The sequence below is a fragment of the Salmo salar genome, chromosome 16, assembly GCF_965601325.2.
Source record: "Salmo salar chromosome 16, fSalSal1, whole genome shotgun sequence".
In the NCBI taxonomy this organism is placed as follows: Eukaryota; Metazoa; Chordata; class Actinopteri; order Salmoniformes; family Salmonidae; genus Salmo; species Salmo salar.
The window spans coordinates 85,176,175-85,194,981 of NC_138306.1; the positions used below are offsets into that span (position 1 = coordinate 85,176,175).

General features: G+C 48.5%; 1 protein-coding gene across 10 annotated transcripts in view; it reads right to left on the reverse strand.

Moving 5' to 3' along the window:
* Window positions 1–18,807, reverse strand: part of LOC106574855 (R3H domain-containing protein 1) — a 50,426-nt gene that overhangs the window by 4,891 nt on the left and 26,728 nt on the right. For 6 of the 10 annotated variants that reach the window (XM_082963085.1, XM_082963084.1, XM_082963088.1 and 3 more), the window contains 13 exons: window positions 18,537–18,590; window positions 18,201–18,418; window positions 16,448–16,795; window positions 15,483–15,628; window positions 15,042–15,149; window positions 12,577–12,840; window positions 12,216–12,330; window positions 6,458–6,591; window positions 5,999–6,156; window positions 4,541–4,644; window positions 4,153–4,319; window positions 3,151–3,408; window positions 2,242–2,332 (listed from right to left, as the gene is read on the reverse strand). In XM_082963085.1, the coding sequence (XP_082819211.1) occupies window positions 2,242–2,332; window positions 3,151–3,408; window positions 4,153–4,319; window positions 4,541–4,644; window positions 5,999–6,156; window positions 6,458–6,591; window positions 12,216–12,330; window positions 12,577–12,840; window positions 15,042–15,149; window positions 15,483–15,628; window positions 16,448–16,795; window positions 18,201–18,418; window positions 18,537–18,590 (2,165 nt within the window). The remainder of the gene's footprint in view (window positions 1–2,241; window positions 2,333–3,150; window positions 3,409–4,152; window positions 4,320–4,540; window positions 4,645–5,998; window positions 6,157–6,457; window positions 6,592–12,215; window positions 12,331–12,576; window positions 12,841–15,041; window positions 15,150–15,482; window positions 15,629–16,447; window positions 16,796–18,200; window positions 18,419–18,536; window positions 18,591–18,807) is intronic. The other 4 variants (XM_082963090.1, XM_082963089.1, XM_082963087.1 and 1 more) reach the window with 4 other exon arrangements.

Below are 18,807 nucleotides of genomic sequence, written 5' to 3' on the forward strand. Positions count from 1 at the left end.
GACAAAACTCATGAATGCATCATTTTTTAAATTCTCCTCGTCTAGCTTTTATTTAGGTTATTATTAGTTCTCAAAGACGATATTATTTAAAAATATATAGGTCCATTATATGTTCTATGTGCCTAATATCCAGTTTTAGTCGTTTGATGTGGAACTGACAGCGTTTTAGCAACATGAAATCTTTAAAAAATCTGATCACACCCCCCCCCCCCCCAGGGAGAATGGCACTTTCATAAAAAACTTTTCTTTACATTCTCTGACAAGCACTTAGATATGGTTATTTTCACATTTTCATACTTCATAGAATGTTTGGGAACTGACATTGAGTAAGGCATTTGTTAAAATTCTATAACAATATATAGTGGGAAAGTGGCCGTGCGTTTGGACAATTAATAGACACTGCAGTAAATAAACCCCAATAAGAACATGTATGTCTTGTCCAGAACCAGACTCTACACAGACTGGTGCGCCAGAGCCAATCAAAGCTACAGTAGGCATATATGCAAATAAGCCATTTGCCACATGGGCCTGCCATCATTTACTTTGAACTGGACTGTGTGTTTACAGGCAGTAGGGCCTGACATCATTCACTATGAACTGGACTGTGTGTTTACAGGCAGTTGGCCTGCCATCATTCACTATGAACTGGACTGTGGGTTTACAGGCAGTTGGCCTGCCATCATTCACTATGAACTGGACTGTGTGTTTACAGGCAATAGGACCTGCCATCATTCACTATGAACTGGACTGTGTGTTTACAGGCAGTAGGACCTGCCATCATTCACTATGAACTGGACTGTGTGTTTACAGGTAGTAGGACCTGCCATCATTCACTTTGACCTGGACTGTGTGTTTATAGGCAGTAGGACCTGCCATCATTCACTTTGAACTGGACTGTGTGTTTACAGGCAGTTGGCCTGCCATCATTCACTTTGAACTAGACTGTGTGTTTACAGGCAGTAGGACCTGCCATCATTCACTTTGAACTGGACTGTGTGTTTACAGGCAGTAGGACCTGCCATCATTCACTATGAACTGGACTGTGTGTTTACAGGCAGTTGGCCCAGCCATCATTCACTTTGAACTGGACTGTGTGTTTACAGGCAGTAGGACCTGCCATCATTCACTTTGAACTGGACTGTGTGTTTACAGGCAGTAGGACCTGCCATCATTCACTATGAACTGGACTGTGTGTTTACAGGCAGTTGGCCTGCCATCATTCACTATGAACTGGACTGTGTGTTTACATGCAGTAGGACCTGCCATCATTCACTTTGAACTGGACTGTGTGTTTACAGGTAGTAGGACCTGCCATCATTCACTATGAACTGGACTGTGTGTTTACAGGCAGTTGGCCTGCCATCATTCACTTTGAACTGGACTGTGTGTTTACAGGCAGTTGGCCTGCCATCATTCACTTTGAACTGGACTGTGTGTTTACAGGCAGTAGCAACAGCGTGACTTTAGACCATTAGAACACATTCACCAAAAGCCACAAAATACACCTGAATGGATACATGCCAATATGTAAATACCACGGGAGTCCTCTTCCATCTGGGAACGTCACAGTCCTATTGATCAACCAACCATGAACAGGTAGGCTCTCTCTCGCTCCTCTCCATTACCTGGGTCACGGTCTCTCCTCTCCATTACCTGGGTCACGGTCTCTCCTCTCCATTACCTGGGTCACGGTCTCTCCTCTCCATTACCTGGGCCACGGTCTCTCCTCTCCATTACCTGGGCCACGGTCTCTCCTCTCCATTACCTGGGCCACGGTCTCTCCTCTCCATTACCTGGGCCACGGTCTCTCCTCTCCATTACCTGGGCCACGGTCTCTCCTCTCCATTACCTGGGCCACGGTCTCTCCTCTCCATTACCTGGGTCACGGTCTCTCCTCTCTATTACCTGGGTCACGGTCTCTCCTCTCCATTACCTGGGCCACGGTCTCTCCTCTCTATTACCTGGGCCACGGTCTCTCCTCTCCATTACCTGGGCCACGGTCTCTCCTCTCTATTACCTGGGTCACGGTCTCTCCTCTCTATTACCTGGGTCACGGTCTCTCCTCTCCATTACCTGGGTCACGGTCTCTCCTCTCCATTACCTGGGTCACGGTCTCTCCTCTCCATTACCTGGGCCACGGTCTCTCCTCTCCATTACCTGGGTCACGGTCTCTCCTCTCTATTACCTGGGTCACGGTCTCTCCTCTCTATTACCTGGGTCACGGTCTCTCCTCTCTATTACCTGGGTCACCTACACTAAGATCTGATGATAATGACTTCCTAGGCGGTGGTCTCCTCCCTCGACCCCCATGATGCCGGATTCCCATTGGGCCCTGAGGGAAAAGGAGGCAGACATGTTGACTGGTCTGAGATTCTATTGTCTACTTTTTTCATCTTTTAATCTTACATTTTCATTTCACAGATTTGGTTCATTTTGTCGTATGAAACAACCTCCATTGTCACGTGTGTGTGTGTGTGTGTTCTGAGGACTCACGTGGTGGTGGTTGGGGACCATGTGGTGTGTGTTCTGAGGACTCACGGGGGTGGTGGGGCCGTGGTGTGGCGGGACCACGTGGGGTGGTGGGGCCGTGGTGTGGTTCTGAGGACTCACGTGGTGGTGGTTGGGGACCATGTGGTGTGTGTTCTGAGGACTCACGTGGTGGTGGTTGGGGACCATGTGGTGTGTGTTCTGAGGACTCACGTGGTGGTGGTTGGGGACCATGTGGTGTGTGTTCTGAGGACTCACGTGGTGGTGGTTGGGGACCATGTGGTGTGTGTTCTGAGGACTCACGTGGTGGTGGTTGGGGACCATGTGGTGTGTGTTCTGAGGACTCACGTGGTGGTGGTTGGGGACCATGTGGTGTGTGTTCTGAGGACTCACGTGGTGGTGGTTGGGGACCATGTGGTGTGTGTTCTGAGGACTCACGTGGTGGTGGTTGGGGACCATGTGGTGTGTGTTCTGAGGACTCACGTGGTGGTGGTTGGGGACCATGTGGTGTGTGTTCTGAGGACTCACGTGGTGGTGGTTGGGGACCATGTGGTGTGTGTTCTGAGGACTCACGTGGTGGTGGTTGGGGACCATGTGGTGTGTGTTCTGAGGACTCACGTGGTGGTGGTTGGGGACCATGTGGTGTGTGTTCTGAGGACTCACGTGGTGGTGGTTGGGGACCATGTGGTGTGTGCCGTGGATCAGCGGAGGCCTGATGGCAGGGTTGTACTGGAGGGGTTGACCCAGTAATGGGTATCTGCCGTCCACTGCCTGCCCTGGGCCGAAGGGTCTGGGGAACTGGGTCATTATGGGGATGGGGGTGAGGCCGGCCGAGCGGAGGTTCTTTATGGAGGTGAGTTGGTGGGTTGGGGCTTGGAGCTGGGCCGGAGGCGTGCTGGGACCACCCAGCTGGGGACTGTTCTATAGGACAGAGGCAGAAAGGAGGGGACATAGAAACCCTTTAATATAGTCGATCAGAGGGAAAGTGTATCCTTAGTTCAAAGAGACGGGCCTGAGCAAGATGCGCTGCTCGGAGTCGCTTATCTTGATAACACAATGAGCAGTTATTTGGGATGCAAGATGTGTAGATCAGTCATCTTGCCCTCTCTCAGGCTGATCCTGCCCTCTCTCAGGCTGATCCTGCCCTCTCTCAGGCTGATCCTGCCCTCTCTCAGGCTGATCCTGCCCTCTCTCAGGCTGATCCTGCCCTCTCTCCAGCATGCAGAATATTACAAAGACTCCTGAATGGTTATGTCTAATTATCAGCAGCTGAGGAGTTACCTGTGAGTGGTCTAGTTGTTCTGAGTAGTTACCTGTGAGTGGTCTAGTTGTTCTGAGTAGTTACCTGTGAGTGGTCTAGTTGTTCTGAGGAGTTACCTGTGAGTGGTCTAGTTGTTCTGAGGAGTTACCTGTGAGTGGTCTAGTTGTTCTGAGTAGTTACCTGTGAGTGGTCTAGTTGTTCTGAGGAGTTACCTGTGAGTGGTCTAGTTGTTCTGAGGAGTTACCTGTGAGTGGTCTAGTTGTTCTGAGGAGTTACCTGTGAGTGGTCTAGTTGTTCTGAGTAGTTACCTGTGAGTGGTCTAGTTGTTCTGAGGAGTTACCTGTGAGTGGTCTAGTTGTTCTGAGGAGTTACCTGTGAGTGGTCTAGTTGTTCTGAGTATTTACCTGTGAGTGGTCTAGTTGTTCTGAGGACCTCTGGCTGCGTGTGTGATCCAGACTGTAGTATCTGTTGTGTTTCCACTGTGGAGGGGAGTGGGCTCTGGGCTGGTGGTTAGGGGGCAGGGTCAGCTGCATCATCACCATACCACCACTGTGAGGACCGGGGAGCACACCTACAGACACACAGTTACAACAACGTCAAAATCACAGCTTCATTGTCAAAGGAACATTTTCCATCCTCGGATGGACACACAAGGCAGGAAAACCATTTTAATGGTATCAAATCTCATACTTAAGGGTCTTTCAAAGCAAACGGTATCTATTTCAGTATGTCTGTAATCCCGGGGGATTGAACCCGCGACCTTGGTGTTGCTGAGAGGAGGGGTAATGTTACCTGCACACTGCTGTCCTGGTAGCTGCTGGGTTCCACACGGAGACGAAGCCCGGGGAAACTGCATCTGCTCTGCCCCAGGAGGTGGTAAGAAACCCATCGATGAACTGTGGACACACACTTGCTTAGTCAATATATTTATGGAGCTCTATGAGGAATCAATTAAAAGACATTGATAGCACCAGCAGCCAGACACTTTATATTTGCTGTCAAAGTGTCCCTTAAAGAGCCCTGACACAATGTTTCAGAAATAGTCTTGTATTAAAGGTCTGGTAATGATCTCGGATTAATGGTGACAGTCCAAGAGAAAAACAAACATGTCAATCATTTCCTCTTTATGACCTGAATCACTCTGGCATCAGACTGAAGGATTACATTACAGCTGCCTGGTACTGGACCCATAGGGCTCTGGTTAAAACTAGTGCACTATATAGGGAATAGGGTTTTATTTGGGACACTTAATATTAACACTGACAGTACTGATGCTGTGGGGCGGTATAGAGGAACCAGTACAACAGGGAGGGAGGTCACTTTCAGCTCAGTGGAGCTTCTGTTAGTAGGTCAGTCTGGAGGTCACTTTCAGCTCAGTGGAGCTTCTGTTAGTAGGTCAGTCTGGAGGTCACTTTCAGCTCAGTGGAGCTTCTGTTAGTAGGTCAGTCTGGAGGTCACTTTCAGCTCAGTGGAGCTTCTGTTAGTAGGTCAGTCTGGAGGTCACTTTCAGCTCAGTGGAGCTTCTGTTAGTAGGTCAGTCTGGAGGTCACTTTCAGCTCAGTGGAGCTTCTGTTAGTAGGTCAGTCTGGAGATCACTTTCAGCTCAGTGGAGCTTCTGTTAGTAGGTCAGTCTGGAGGTCACTTTCAGCTCAGTGGAGCTTCTGTTAGTAGGTCAGTCTGGAGGTCACTTTCAGCTCAGTGGAGCTTCTGTTAGTAGGTCAGTCTGGAGGTCACTTTCAGCTCAGTGGAGCTTCTGTTAGTAGGTCAGTCTGGAGGTCACTTTCAGCTCAGTGGAGCTTCTGTTAGTAGGTCAGTCTGGAGGTCACTTTCAGCTCAGTGGAGCTTCTGTTAGTAGGTCAGTCTGGAGGTCACTTTCAGCTCAGTGGAGCTTCTGTTAGTAGGTCAGTCTGGAGGATGATTTATAAGGCTGATGATACAGGTGCAGTGCAGCCCAGTCTTAATAGTACACCTCAGCTCCCATGAGGACCGGTTTCTACACCGGCAATAACTCCCTTCATCAACCACACTATAGGAGAACTATGGCTCTATAGAGTCTAGCTACAAGCTACTATAATGGACTGTTGTAAATGGTGTTGGCAGGTTGGTTGGTACACCGGTATCTGCGGCGCTTTCATCAACATTGAACTACTCTGGAATATGAAACAGTACCAGATTACAGACCTAGCACTTAGACTATTTAATACACAGTCCATGTTCCTGGTGTCAACAATAGAACAGCTCAGTTCCTACCTCATGGTGCTGTGTTGATTTGGAGGCATGACACTGTAGTAGACCTGCATGCCTGACATGGCCATGGGACCTTGGCTTGGATGGCTCTGGATCATCATTGGCTGTTGACATGCCTGCTGATGTGGAGGCATGTTCTGAGAGCCCTGGGACATTGATACCTGCACGACGCACACAGACCATATGGAAAAACAGGATTAAGCAGGAGTATCTCTTTTTTACATTTACATCTGATGTCAGGTCCCTTTCAAATCTCTTTTCAATTCAATCTTCAAACTATTTAACATGTCAGGGTTCGATTGATATAATTAGAAGATTTTCAGTCAGGCAAAGATGTTCACAAGAGCAAGATGTTTACAATTGAAGATCAAACCATGTCAAAGTAAAAAGGACAGCACAAATCAATTTGATTCTTTAATTGAAAAACAACAGTTTAATAATGATAAGCCAAAAAGAACGTACCTGATAAGACGGCATTGAAGGGTACTGGACCATGAAGGCCGTCATGTGATTTCCCATATTGCTGTGCTGCTGGTTGTTCACCAGGTTCTGATGCTGAGGGCCCTGGGGCTGATTTGGCATCACAGCATGGTAACCTTCAGTAACATTAGGACGTTACAATTCACTTCTATTGAAATATCTAGTGAGATACAGAACATTTGAATTCATTGTTTTTAAACAAAATGGTGACATTAATTCTATTCATAACGACTATGAATGAATGAGCCGAAGTGAAATGAGAAACATTTTTAATAAGCCTCTGTTGTCTTGGGAGATGATCTTCTCTCTTTACTTGTATTAGAATTAATCAATAAGGCCTGAGGGGGTGTGGTATGTGGCCAATATACCACGGCTAAGGGCTGTTCTTAAGCACGACGCAACGTGGAGTGCCCGGATACAGACCTTAGCCGTGGTATATTGGCATATACCACAAACCACCGAGGTGCCTTATTGCTACTATAAACTGGTTAGCAACATAATTAGAAAAGTAAAAATACATGTTTTGTCATCCATGTGGTAAACTGTGTGATATACCACAGCTGTCAGCCAATCAGCATTCAGGGCTCGAACCACCCAGTTTATAATACCCATTACAATGTAGAAGACATCTAAAACATGGAGAAAAATCATACAATATTGAATCCAAGGAAGGAAGCGTGTAGTGGGAAAAAAACAGTGAAAGCAAAAGACTAACATGAGCAAATTACAAAAACAGACGACGCAAAATGCGCAACATAGAAAAACGGTGGTCTCGCTGGCAAAGTAAAAACGGTGGTCTCGCTGGCAAAGTAAAAACGGTGGTCTCGCTGGCAAAGTAAAAACGGTGGTCTCGCTGGCAAAGTAAAAACGGTGGTCTCGCTGGCAAAGTAAAAACGGTGGTCTCGCTGGCAAAGTAAAAACGGTGGTCTCTCTGGCAAAGTAAAAACGGTGGTCTCTCTGGCAAAGTAAAAACGGTGGTCTCTCTGGCAAAGTAAAAACGGTGGTCTCTCTGGCAAAGTAAAAACGGTGGTCTCGCTGGCAAAGTAAAAACGGTGGTCTCGCTGGCAAAGTAAAAACGGTGGTCTCGCTGGCAAAGTAAAAACGGTGGTCTCGCTGGCAAAGTAAAAACGGTGGTCTCTCTGGCAAAGTAAAAACGGTGGTCTCGCTGGCAAAGTAAAAACGGTGGTCTCGCTGGCAAAGTAAAAACGGTGGTCTCGCTGGCAAAGTAAAAACAGTGGTCTCTCTGGCAAAGTAAAAACGGTGGTCTCTCTAGCAAAGTAAAAACGGTGGTCTCGCTGGCAAAGTAAAAACGGTGGTCTCTCTAGCAAAGTAAAAACGGTGGTCTCTCTAGCAAAGTAAAAACGGTGGTCTCTCTGGCAAAGTAAAAACGGTGATCTCGCTGGCAAAGTAAAAACGGTGGTAGAAATAGTAGTGCTTGTTCCATAGTGGACAGCTGAATGTCAAGGTTACAGACTCATCTCACAGAGAAATCCAGGGACCGCATTAGTCGTCCTTTTGTAAAAAGGTGACTGGAACATTCTTTAGCCCCAATGAGGAAAAGTGGAACAAGACGAGACCAATAGACGATGAATGGTTTCATATGTGAAAGAGCAGGACACTATTTTGACCGTCCTCCAGTCTCTCTCCTGACCTCTGCTCACAAACCAAGCATGAAATGACTCTCCCATTATATCCCCCACACACCATTCCACCTGAGCACACAGAGAATGGGATTAGACTGCCTTGGCACAGCAGGTGAAATAGGAAGCTGCTAACAGGTGCTTTATGCCTATTGTCAGTGTGGCTTTATGTTGTAATCTGCAGGACTGAACGCTTCCAAAAAGACACTTTGTAATAACACAGATGACGACCCTGAAGGAACAGGTAGTCATCATCATGACCGCTGGAGAAGAAGAGTTGAGGGGCTGAAAATAGAGCGCTGGAGAAGAGAGGAGTGAGAGACTGAAGAGAAGTGAGGGGCTGAAAAAGAGACCGGTTCACTGTGAGAATCATAGAACTCTCAGACAGCGTCCCGGCCCCGCATTCTGCCACTCTGCTTTCCAGGTTTCCCCATCACCAACACCTCTGTGTTCCAGTCCAGACTCCTGGTCTTCCTCACCAACACCTCTGTGTTCCAGTCCAGACTCCTGGTCTTCCTCACCAACACCTCTGTGTTCCAGTCCAGACTCCTGGTCTTCCTCACCAACACCTCTGTGTTCCAGTCCAGACTCCTGGTCTTCATCACCAACACCTCTGTGTTCCAGTCCAGACTCCTGGTCTTCATCACCAACACCTCTGTGTTCCAGTCCAGACTCCTGGTCTTCATCACCAACACCTCTGTGTTCCAGTCCAGACTCCTGGTCTTCCTCACCAACACCTCTGTGTTCCAGTCCAGACTCCTGGTCTTCATCACCAACACCTCTGTGTTCCAGTCCAGACTCCTGGTCTTCATCACCAACACCTCTGTGTTCCAGTCCAGACTCCTGGTCTTCATCACCAACACCTCTGTGTTCCAGTCCAGACTCCTGGTCTTCATCACCAACACCTCTGTGTTCCAGTCCAGACTCCTGGTCTTCATCACCAACACCTCTGTGGTCCAGTGTGTCTGAGTTAAGAGTGTGGTGAGGTTGTAGGTTCAATTCCCACAAGCATCATTTATACTGAAGCCTTCAGCAAAACTGTTTGATTGCAGAAGCAACTTCCTTATGCAAGTGGTTTGGAAACAGTCATTATTTTCACTGTGGCTGGATATTCAACTGTTTATGCACTAGTAGACTTACAGTATATAGCCTAATTTGTTCCTCTGCTCATCCCCAAGTGATGCCTCCTAATTCCCCCAACACACGATGGAGTAGCATTCCTCCACATTAAAGCCAGTAAATGACCACAGTGCTGCGTTCAGCAGGAGACAACCAGTAAAACAGAGCTGTGTTGAGGAGGCAGGAGGCTGTAGATAACAACCAGTAAAACGGAGCTGTGTTGAGGAGGCAGGAGGCTGTAGCTAACAACCAGTAAAACAGAGCTGTGTTGAGGAGGCAGGAGGCTGTAGCTAACAACCAGTAAAACAGAGCTGTGTTGAGGAGGCAGGAGGCTGTAGCTAACAACCAGTAAAACAGAGCTGTGTTGAGGAGGCAGGAGGCTGTAGCTAACAACCAGTAAAACAGAGCTGTGTTGAGGAGGCAGGAGGCTGTAGCTAACAACCAGTAAAACAGAGCTGTGTTGAGGAGGCAGGAGGCTGTAGCTAACAACCAGTAAAACAGAGCTGTGTTGAGGAGGCAGGAGGCTGTAGCTAACAACCAGTAAAACAGAGCTGTGTTGAGGAGGCAGGAGGCTGTAGCTAACAACCAGTAAAACAGAGCTGTGTTGAGGAGGCAGGAGGCTGTAGCTAACAACCAGTAAAACAGAGCTGTGTTGAGGAGGCAGGAGGCTGTAGCTAACAACCAGTAAAACAGAGCTGTGTTGAGGAGGCAGGAGGCTGTAGCTAACAACCAGTAAAACAGAGCTGTGTTGAGGAGGCAGGAGGCTGTAGCTAACAACCAGTAAAACAGAGCTGTGTTGAGGAGGCAGGAGGCTGTAGATAACAACCAGTAAAACAGAGCTGTGTTGAGGAGGCAGGAGGCTGTAGCTAACAACCAGTAAAACAGAGCTGTGTTGAGGAGGCAGGAGGCTGTAGCTAACAACCAGTAAAACAGAGCTGTGTTGAGGAGGCAGGAGGCTGTAGCTAACAACCAGTAAAACAGAGCTGTGTTGAGGAGGCAGGAGGCTGTAGCTAACAACCAGTAAAACAGAGCTGTGTTGAGGAGGCAGGAGGCTGTAGCTAACAACCAGTAAAACAGAGCTGTGTTGAGGAGGCAGGAGGCTGTAGCTAACAACCAGTAAAACGGAGCTGTGTTGAGGAGGCAGGAGGCTGTAGCTAACAACCAGTAAAACGGAGCTGTGTTGAGGAGGCAGGAGGCTGTAGCTAACAACCAGTAAAACAGAGCTGTGTTGAGGAGGCAGGAGGCTGTAGATAACAACCAGTAAAACAGAGCTGTGTTGAGGAGGCAGGAGGCTGTAGCTAACAACCAGTAAAACAGAGCTGTGTTGAGGAGGCAGGAGGCTGTAGCTAACAACCAGTAAAACAGAGCTGTGTTGAGGAGGCAGGAGGCTGTAGCTAACAACCAGTAAAACGGAGCTGTGTTGAGGAGGCAGGAGGCTGTAGCTAACAACCAGTAAAACAGAGCTGTGTTGAGGAGGCAGGAGGCTGTAGCTAACAACCAGTAAAACAGAGCTGTGTTGAGGAGGCAGGAGGCTGTAGCTAACAACCAGTAAAACAGAGCTGTGTTGAGGAGGCAGGAGGCTGTAGCTAACAACCAGTAAAACAGAGCTGTGTTGAGGAGGCAGGAGGCTGTAGCTAACAACCAGTAAAACAGAGCTGTGTTGAGGAGGCAGGAGGCTGTAGCTAACAACCAGTAAAACAGAGCTGTGTTGAGGAGGCAGGAGGCTGTAGATAACAACCAGTAAAACAGAGCTGTGTTGAGGAGGCAGGAGGCTGTAGCTAACAACCAGTAAAACAGAGCTGTGTTGAGGAGGCAGGAGGCTGTAGCTAACAACCAGTAAAACAGAGCTGTGTTGAGGAGGCAGGAGGCTGTAGATAACAACCAGTAAAACAGAGCTGTGTTGAGGAGGCAGGAGGCTGTAGCTAACAACCAGTAAAACAGAGCTGTGTTGAGGAGGCAGGAGGCTGTAGCTAACAACCAGTAAAACAGAGCTGTGTTGAGGAGGCAGGAGGCTGTAGCTAACAACCAGTAAAACAGAGCTGTGTTGAGGAGGCAGGAGGCTGTAGCTAACAACCAGTAAAACAGAGCTGTGTTGAGGAGGCAGGAGGCTGTAGCTAACAACCAGTAAAACAGAGCTGTGTTGAGGAGGCAGGAGGCTGTAGCTAACAACCAGTAAAACAGAGCTGTGTTGAGGAGGCAGGAGGCTGTAGCTAACAACCAGTAAAACAGAGCTGTGTTGAGGAGGCAGGAGGCTGTAGCTAACAACCAGTAAAACGGAGCTGTGTTGAGGAGGCAGGAGGCTGTAGCTAACAACCAGTAAAACAGAGCTGTGTTGAGGAGGCAGGAGGCTGTAGCTAACAACCAGTAAAACAGAGCTGTGTTGAGGAGGCAGGAGGCTGTAGCTAACAACCAGTAAAACAGAGCTGTGTTGAGGAGGCAGGAGGCTGTAGCTAACAACCAGTAAAACAGAGCTGTGTTGAGGAGGCAGGAGGCTGTAGCTAACAACCAGTAAAACAGAGCTGTGTTGAGGAGGCAGGAGGCTGTAGCTAACAACCAGTAAAACAGAGCTGTGTTGAGGAGGCAGGAGGCTGTAGCTAACAACCAGTAAAACAGAGCTGTGTTGAGGAGGCAGGAGGCTGTAGCTAACAACCAGTAAAACAGAGCTGTGTTGAGGAGGCAGGAGGCTGTAGCTAACAACCAGTAAAACAGAGCTGTGTTGAGGAGGCAGGAGGCTGTAGCTAACAACCAGTAAAACAGAGCTGTGTTGAGGAGGCAGGAGGCTGTAGCTAACAACCAGTAAAACAGAGCTGTGTTGAGGAGGCAGGAGGCTGTAGCTAACAATCGTGTGTCCCCCAGGGTGCAGAGAAACAGAATACACACTCAGCAAGCAGACTGCAGCTCACTGGGAGACAGCTCAGCTAATCAAGACAAACACAGAGAGATAGCAGTGTGTGTGTGTGTGTGTGTGTGTGTGTGTTTACCTGGCTGCTGGGGTAGAGGCTGGTTCTGGGGGCTGGTGTAGTGCACGGGGCTGACAGGGCGATAGTGCTGGTTGGAGTGGGGGTCCTGGGCTGGAGCACAGTAACATGTGTGCATCTACAGGAGAGGAAGGACAACAAGCAGACACACAGAGTTTCTCTGGTCACCTTGGAATCTGAACACTTTTCTCATAGAGGATCTGAGGTCAATCTAGATTGTGATCATACCTGGATAATCTGGTGGATAATATCATTGACTATTACTGAGTGAGACTGAGACCAACAAGTAGGTAGTTGAAGTAGACGATGCCATGAGATGGTGTGTTGACTGACCATGTGAGTGACTGTACTGTAACTGTTGTACCTGCTGTGGCATGTAGCCCTGTTGCTGCATGACCGGCTGGCTCAAAGGGTGTGCAGGGCCGGGGGTGGGGTAGGCCTGGGTTTGTCCCACCACAGGGGGCCCTGGAGGGGCCACCATGTAGCCAGTCTGCTGGTGCTGCAGGGGGCCCTGGAGCACCACAGGGCCCGAGGGGTACATGGCAGGGTGGGAGCCGCCGTTCGTGCCGTCGCTGGACGCCTGGCGCACCACACTCATGTGGCTGAACTGGGAAGCAAGCCCTTCTTGCTGTGGGGAGAGAATAATGCTGAAAACATATGTTTCAAATATATGTACTGTCTGGACATGTCCTTTAAAATGGTCAAATCCAATCAATCAATAGACAGGGCCAGAGGCAATGGGCATCAAGACCACGGCCAAAATTATCAGGGTCATATTTATTAGGGCACACCGTAGCAAAACATTTTCAAACAGAAAATGAATGTGTCTTATTGGAGTCAAGTTCTAGTAGTCTCTCCCCGTTTCAGTCAGTTTTCTACCGTTTGATGCCGAACACCACCCAGGGAACCCAAACTGGGATATTTATAGCACCAGAGTAGGCTACCTCAGTCTAGGTCATCTATGACAAGCTGTTCAGTGGCAGTAAATTGGAAGTTTAGCGTATCTACTCATGGATTATTCAACATCTGGTATTGAATTAATGATTAAAAACCGTTAGTTTCAGTGCTTTAAATCAGCCATAGAGGGATGTGTTGGGTGAAACCAGGTCAGGAAAGGAGGACAACAGAACGCAGCCAGATCTAGTCTGCCTAACAGAACGCAGCCAGATCTAGTCTGCCTAACAGAACGCAGCCAGATCTAGTCTGCCTAACAGAACGCAGCCAGATCTAGTCTGCCTAACAGAACGCAGCCAGATCTAGTCTGCCTAACAGAACGCAGCCAGATCTAGTCTGCCTAACAGAACGCAGCCAGATCTAGTCTGCCTAACAGAACGCAGCCAGATCTAGTCTGCCTAACAGAACGCAGCCAGATCTAGTCTGCCTAACAGAACGCAGCCAGATCTAGTCTACCTAACAGAACGCAGCCAGATCTAGTCTACCTAACAGAACGCAGCCAGATCTAGTCTACCTAACAGGGTGGTTTTATCTAACCTTTATTTTACTAAGCAAGTCAGTTAAAAACAAATTCTTATTTTACAATTACGGCCTACCCCCGGCCAAACCCTCCCCTAACCTGGACGACGCTGGGCCAATTGTGTGCCGCCCTATGGGACTTCCGATCACGGTCGGTTGTGATACAGCCCGGGATCGAACCAGGGTCTGTAGTGACACCTCTAGCACTGTAATGCAGTGCCTTAGCTCCCGAGTGGCACAGCGGTCTAACAGGGTCATGTTCTACCTAACTGGGTCACAGGGCTAACAAGGTCATATTCAACCCAACTGGGCCACGTTCAACCCAACTGGGTCACAGGGCCACGTTCTACCCAACTGGGTCACAGGGCCACGTTCTACCCAACTGGGTCACAGGGCCACGTTCTACCCAACTGGGTCACAGGGCCATGTTCTACCCAACTGGGTCACAGGGCTAACAGGGTCATGTTCAACCTAACAGGGTCATGTTCAACCTAACTGGGTCATGTTCAACCTAACAGGGTCATGTTCAACCTAACTGGGTCATGTTCAACCTAACTGGGTCATCTTCTACCTAACTGGGTCATAAGGCTAACAGGGTCATAGGGCTAACAGGGTCATGTTCCACCTAACCGGGTCATAGGGCTAACAGGGTCATGTTCCACCTAACCGGGTCATAGGGCTAACAGGGTCATGTTCCACCTAACCGGGTCATAGGGCTAACAGGGTCATGTTCCACCTAACCGGGTCATAGGGCTAACAGGGTCATGTTCCACCTAACCGGGTCATAGGGCTAACAGGGTCATGTTCCACCTAACCGGGTCATAGGGCTAACAGGGTCATGTTCCACCTAACCGGGTCATAGGGCTAACAGGGTCATGTTCCACCTAACCGGGTCATAGGGCTAACAGGGTCATGTTCCACCTAACCGGGTCATAGGGCTAACAGGGTCATGTTCCACCTAACCGGGTCATAGGGCTAACAGGGTCATGTTCCACCTAACCGGGTCATAGGGCTAACAGGGTCATGTTCAACAAGCACTCAGTTGCTTGACATTTTGCAACAGAAAACAAGATTCTGGGTTCCCATTGGGCAAACTGCTGGTTTCAAATGTCTTCTGCCTAATGAACATGATCCTGCTGAACACTTCTTCAATCACAAAGTCTTCCCAGATAAAGATGGGTTTCCATCATACATTACATCAAAGACTGTATAAAAATATAAACTTCTGGAATTAACACACGTAACAACCATGTCTTATAAAAGACCACCTAATTAAGGTGCTGAAGAGGCAACTGGACAGAAACAGACGGGTGGGAGATAGAGGGGGAGGAGAGGAGAGAGAGGATTGATAGGTACCAAAGTGTAGTGTTGGTTAGGGGAGAGTGGCAGGAACTGAGGAGGAGGGTAAGAGATGGTTGAGTACTGGATCGGCTGTGGAGCAGAGGGCTGGAGATGCCGAACCGGCTGAAGGAGGAGAAAAGGACAGAACAGAGGGAAAGAGAGGAGAGAGATCTCCATAAGTTAAGAAGTCAGAGGTGATTGAATAGGAGGAACTAGAGCTGGCTGATTAATATCACAATTAATTTAACCTGATTGATATCTAGATAATTCACTCAGCCCTAGCTCGTAGATGATGAATGTTCTCTGGGAAATTAGGAGGCATGAATTAAAGAATGACGGATTCTAATCTAGTATATTAACTGAGAACAGGTAGAGTAAAGAAATGAGTGCATGCGGGGAGTGAATGGGCTTTCTGGAGAAAGAAGGGATACATGGGCTGTAGACTCATTGACTGACCTGGGAGAGGACGTGATTGGCTGGCTGGTGCGGGGCTGGGGGCGGTAGGGGAGGGGCCAAGGGCTGCTGGCTCCTCCCACCTTGCTGTGAGGTCATCGAGGGGTTGTAGACCACAGCACTGCCGTCAGGGTTTACAAAGGGTTGGCCTGCAGGTGGGGAACAACAAACTTAGATACACTGTAGACCAGGGCTGCCCAACCCTCTTCCTGGAGATCTACCGCCCTGTGGGTTTTCAGTCCAACCCTCTTCCTGGAGATCTACCGCCCTGTGGGTTTTCAGTTCAACCCTCTTCCTGGAGATCTACCGCCCTGTGGGTTTTCAGTTCAACCCTCTTCCTGGAGATCTACCGCCCTGTGGGTTTTCAGTTCAACCCTCTTCCTGGAGATCTACCGCCCTACAGGACAGTAGATCTCCAGGAAGAGGGTTGGACAGCCCTGCAGTAGAGGCTACAGGACATTTGAGTATAATTTAGTCAGGAGTTATGCTATAGTAACATGTATCCTGAATAATGACTAAACCATGAATATATACAGTTTACCAACTCCCTTAGTCCATTCATTCAATCTGGAAAGGCTTTGATATATATTTGATCCAAAACAAAATATGTAGTTTGAGAAATTTCAGCAACAGTCTAAGAGAAGAGCAGACAGACTAATAGACTGAATAAGAAGTTTGTTTTACAAGAACTATGATCAAAACCAACCAGGACCAAACATCACATCAAACCCAAAATAAAGACAGCACACAGAGACAGGCCAATCCAGCCTATATAAAGACAGCACACAGAGACAGGCCAATCCAGCCTATATAAAGACAGCACACAGAGACAGGCCAATCCAGCCTATATAAAGACAGCACACAGAGACAGGCCAATCCAGCCTATATAAAGACAGCACACAGAGACAGGCCAATCCAGCCGATATGAACTGAGGGATGAGGACCAACCCTGATCAGAAGATACCAACCTGTGTGTGGGTTGACCAGTATACTGCCAGGCGGTATCCCTGTGGCTTCCGGGGGAAGAAAATAGTAACTAGTAGCATTAGCAGTGGCCTGGGTTGGCGCTGGGCCGGATGCAGGCGCCGTGCCATTCCTGCTGCCCCGATCACAGTGCACAGAAGTCCTACTACAGCTGGGGGCCGTGGCAGCGCAGGACGCAGAGGAGGAGGAAGGTGTTGGTTGCACCGTGCTGGGGCCCCTGACAGGGCCGGCTGCCTGGGTTAGAGCAGCTGGGACAGGGAGAGGCAGGTGGAGTACTTGGGGGCGAGAGATGGAACTCGTAGAAGACCCTACACTATTAGAAGACTCAGAACCTAGAGGAGGGAGGGATGAAAAGATCACTAAACGTCCTACAGAGAGGATCACGAAAGACGTCCTATAGTGTAACCATCATTGTAAATAAGAATTTGTTCTTAACTGACTTGCCTGGTTAAATAAAAGGTGAATAAAAGTTAAAAAAGAGGCAGCGGCTTGTAGCACATGCACAGCCAGCCTCCGGGCAGGGGTACAGCTATTGGTCACTTCTGCAGTAACAGGAGTAGAAGCAGGATAGCCATTGGTCCATTCAAAAGTGGGACACACGGTGAGTGAATTCATTGGCTATAGGTGATATTTGTCCCTCTGTGGGCATCTTGCATGAGCCCATATCAACTGTAATTTTAAGTGGTCCATATCTTAAAGAGTATAACCACAAACATGTTATTAGTTTGTCAGTAATGCAGCCACAGACACATTTTCCTGGTTTACAACGTCAGAGTTGGTCTTCTGGCACGTACGCAAACCTCCAATATTTGATGTCAAAAGCAAAGCCATCAGGAGCTTTGAAATCTGGACAGACAAAAGAGGAAAACTGGGCCCAAGTTTGGTCTCTCTGGACGTACTACTGGAGAGGTGAGAAAGACGTCTCCGTCTTGCCAACAGTAAAAGCCAATGAATTCAGAATTGTGATGGCCATCATTCTTCATGTTTTCTACACAAACTAAACAACCAGCACTTAAAGAAATGGGGGATACTAAAACAAAAAGAGAAAAAAAGCTAAAACCAAAGATGCTAAACGATGGCAAAGAACCAAAAAGATGACATGCACTGCATGCAGAAGAGATGAGCCACAGGACAGAGCTAACAGGAACACAAAACGGCCTCCCAGTAACAGCAGAGCAGATGTTGTGCTGCACAAAGTGAGCCCCATCTTCGTAAACAACGTTAAAGAAAAAACTCAAGGAAAAAGCTGTCTGTCTGGCAGTCAGTGCACTGTGAAAATGGAATCACATGAAACCTAAAAGAAAAGCCTCTAGAACAGAGGCAGCAACAACAAATATGATCGAAAAGACAAGGAACAGAGGAGGAACCAAAACAGCATAAACAAAGAAAACTGGCTCTCCATTCCCCCAGTATGCCTGTATTAAACAGGGATGGTGCACACACACACACACACACACACACAGTGAAGGACCAATTCCAACTCATGTCAGTCAGAAACTAGTGCATCACATTGTCTAGGGGTGACTGACCACACTTGGGGTAAATCGGTTACCACCAAGTAGTCATGGACACAGAACACATTTTTTTCTTCATTCTTAGGGTTCATTCTGTCATTAAAACAGGTGCTTCACTGTGCTGTGGAACAAAGCAGACTGGACACGATACGTCGCACGTGCATTTGACTACGTGTGCATGAGCCAGTGCCCCCCCCACCCCCACCCTCCCCCTAATACTTGCCTGTTTTGGAGAGGCGTCCGGTGCTCTTGCTGCTGGCTGAGCTGTCTCCTCTGATGAGGACAGAGATGCTGCTGAAGCTGCTGGCCTTGGTCATGGTCGGCCTCAGGTTACGGTTGGAGCTGTCTGAATCAGTGCTGCTCCACGGCCGGGCATCACAGTTCTTGGGGTCATTCTCAGAGCTGCTCTGTCTACTGCTGGCTGATCGCCCGTCCCCTAGTCTGAGAAAACAAGGGATGGATAGATATATGTGTGTGTGTGTGTGTGTGTGTGTGTGTGTGTGTGTGTGTGTGTGTGTGTGGGTGTGTGGGAGAGAGATCTGTGACAGAAAGGAAGTACCTGAAGAGTTGCCGTCTCTGTTGTGTGCTGATACAAGCCTCTTCATCAGGGCTCCTGCATGGGGAGACGACCATGCAACATTATCAAAGGATATCAAACCGTCCACGTTGGACCAACCAGCCAAACCGTCCACGTTGGACCAACCAGCCAAACCGTCCACGTTGGACCAACCAGCCAAACCGTCCACGTTGGACCAACCAGCCAAACCGTCCACGTTGGACCAACCAGTCAAACCGTCCACGTTGGACCAACCAGTCAAACCGTCCACGTT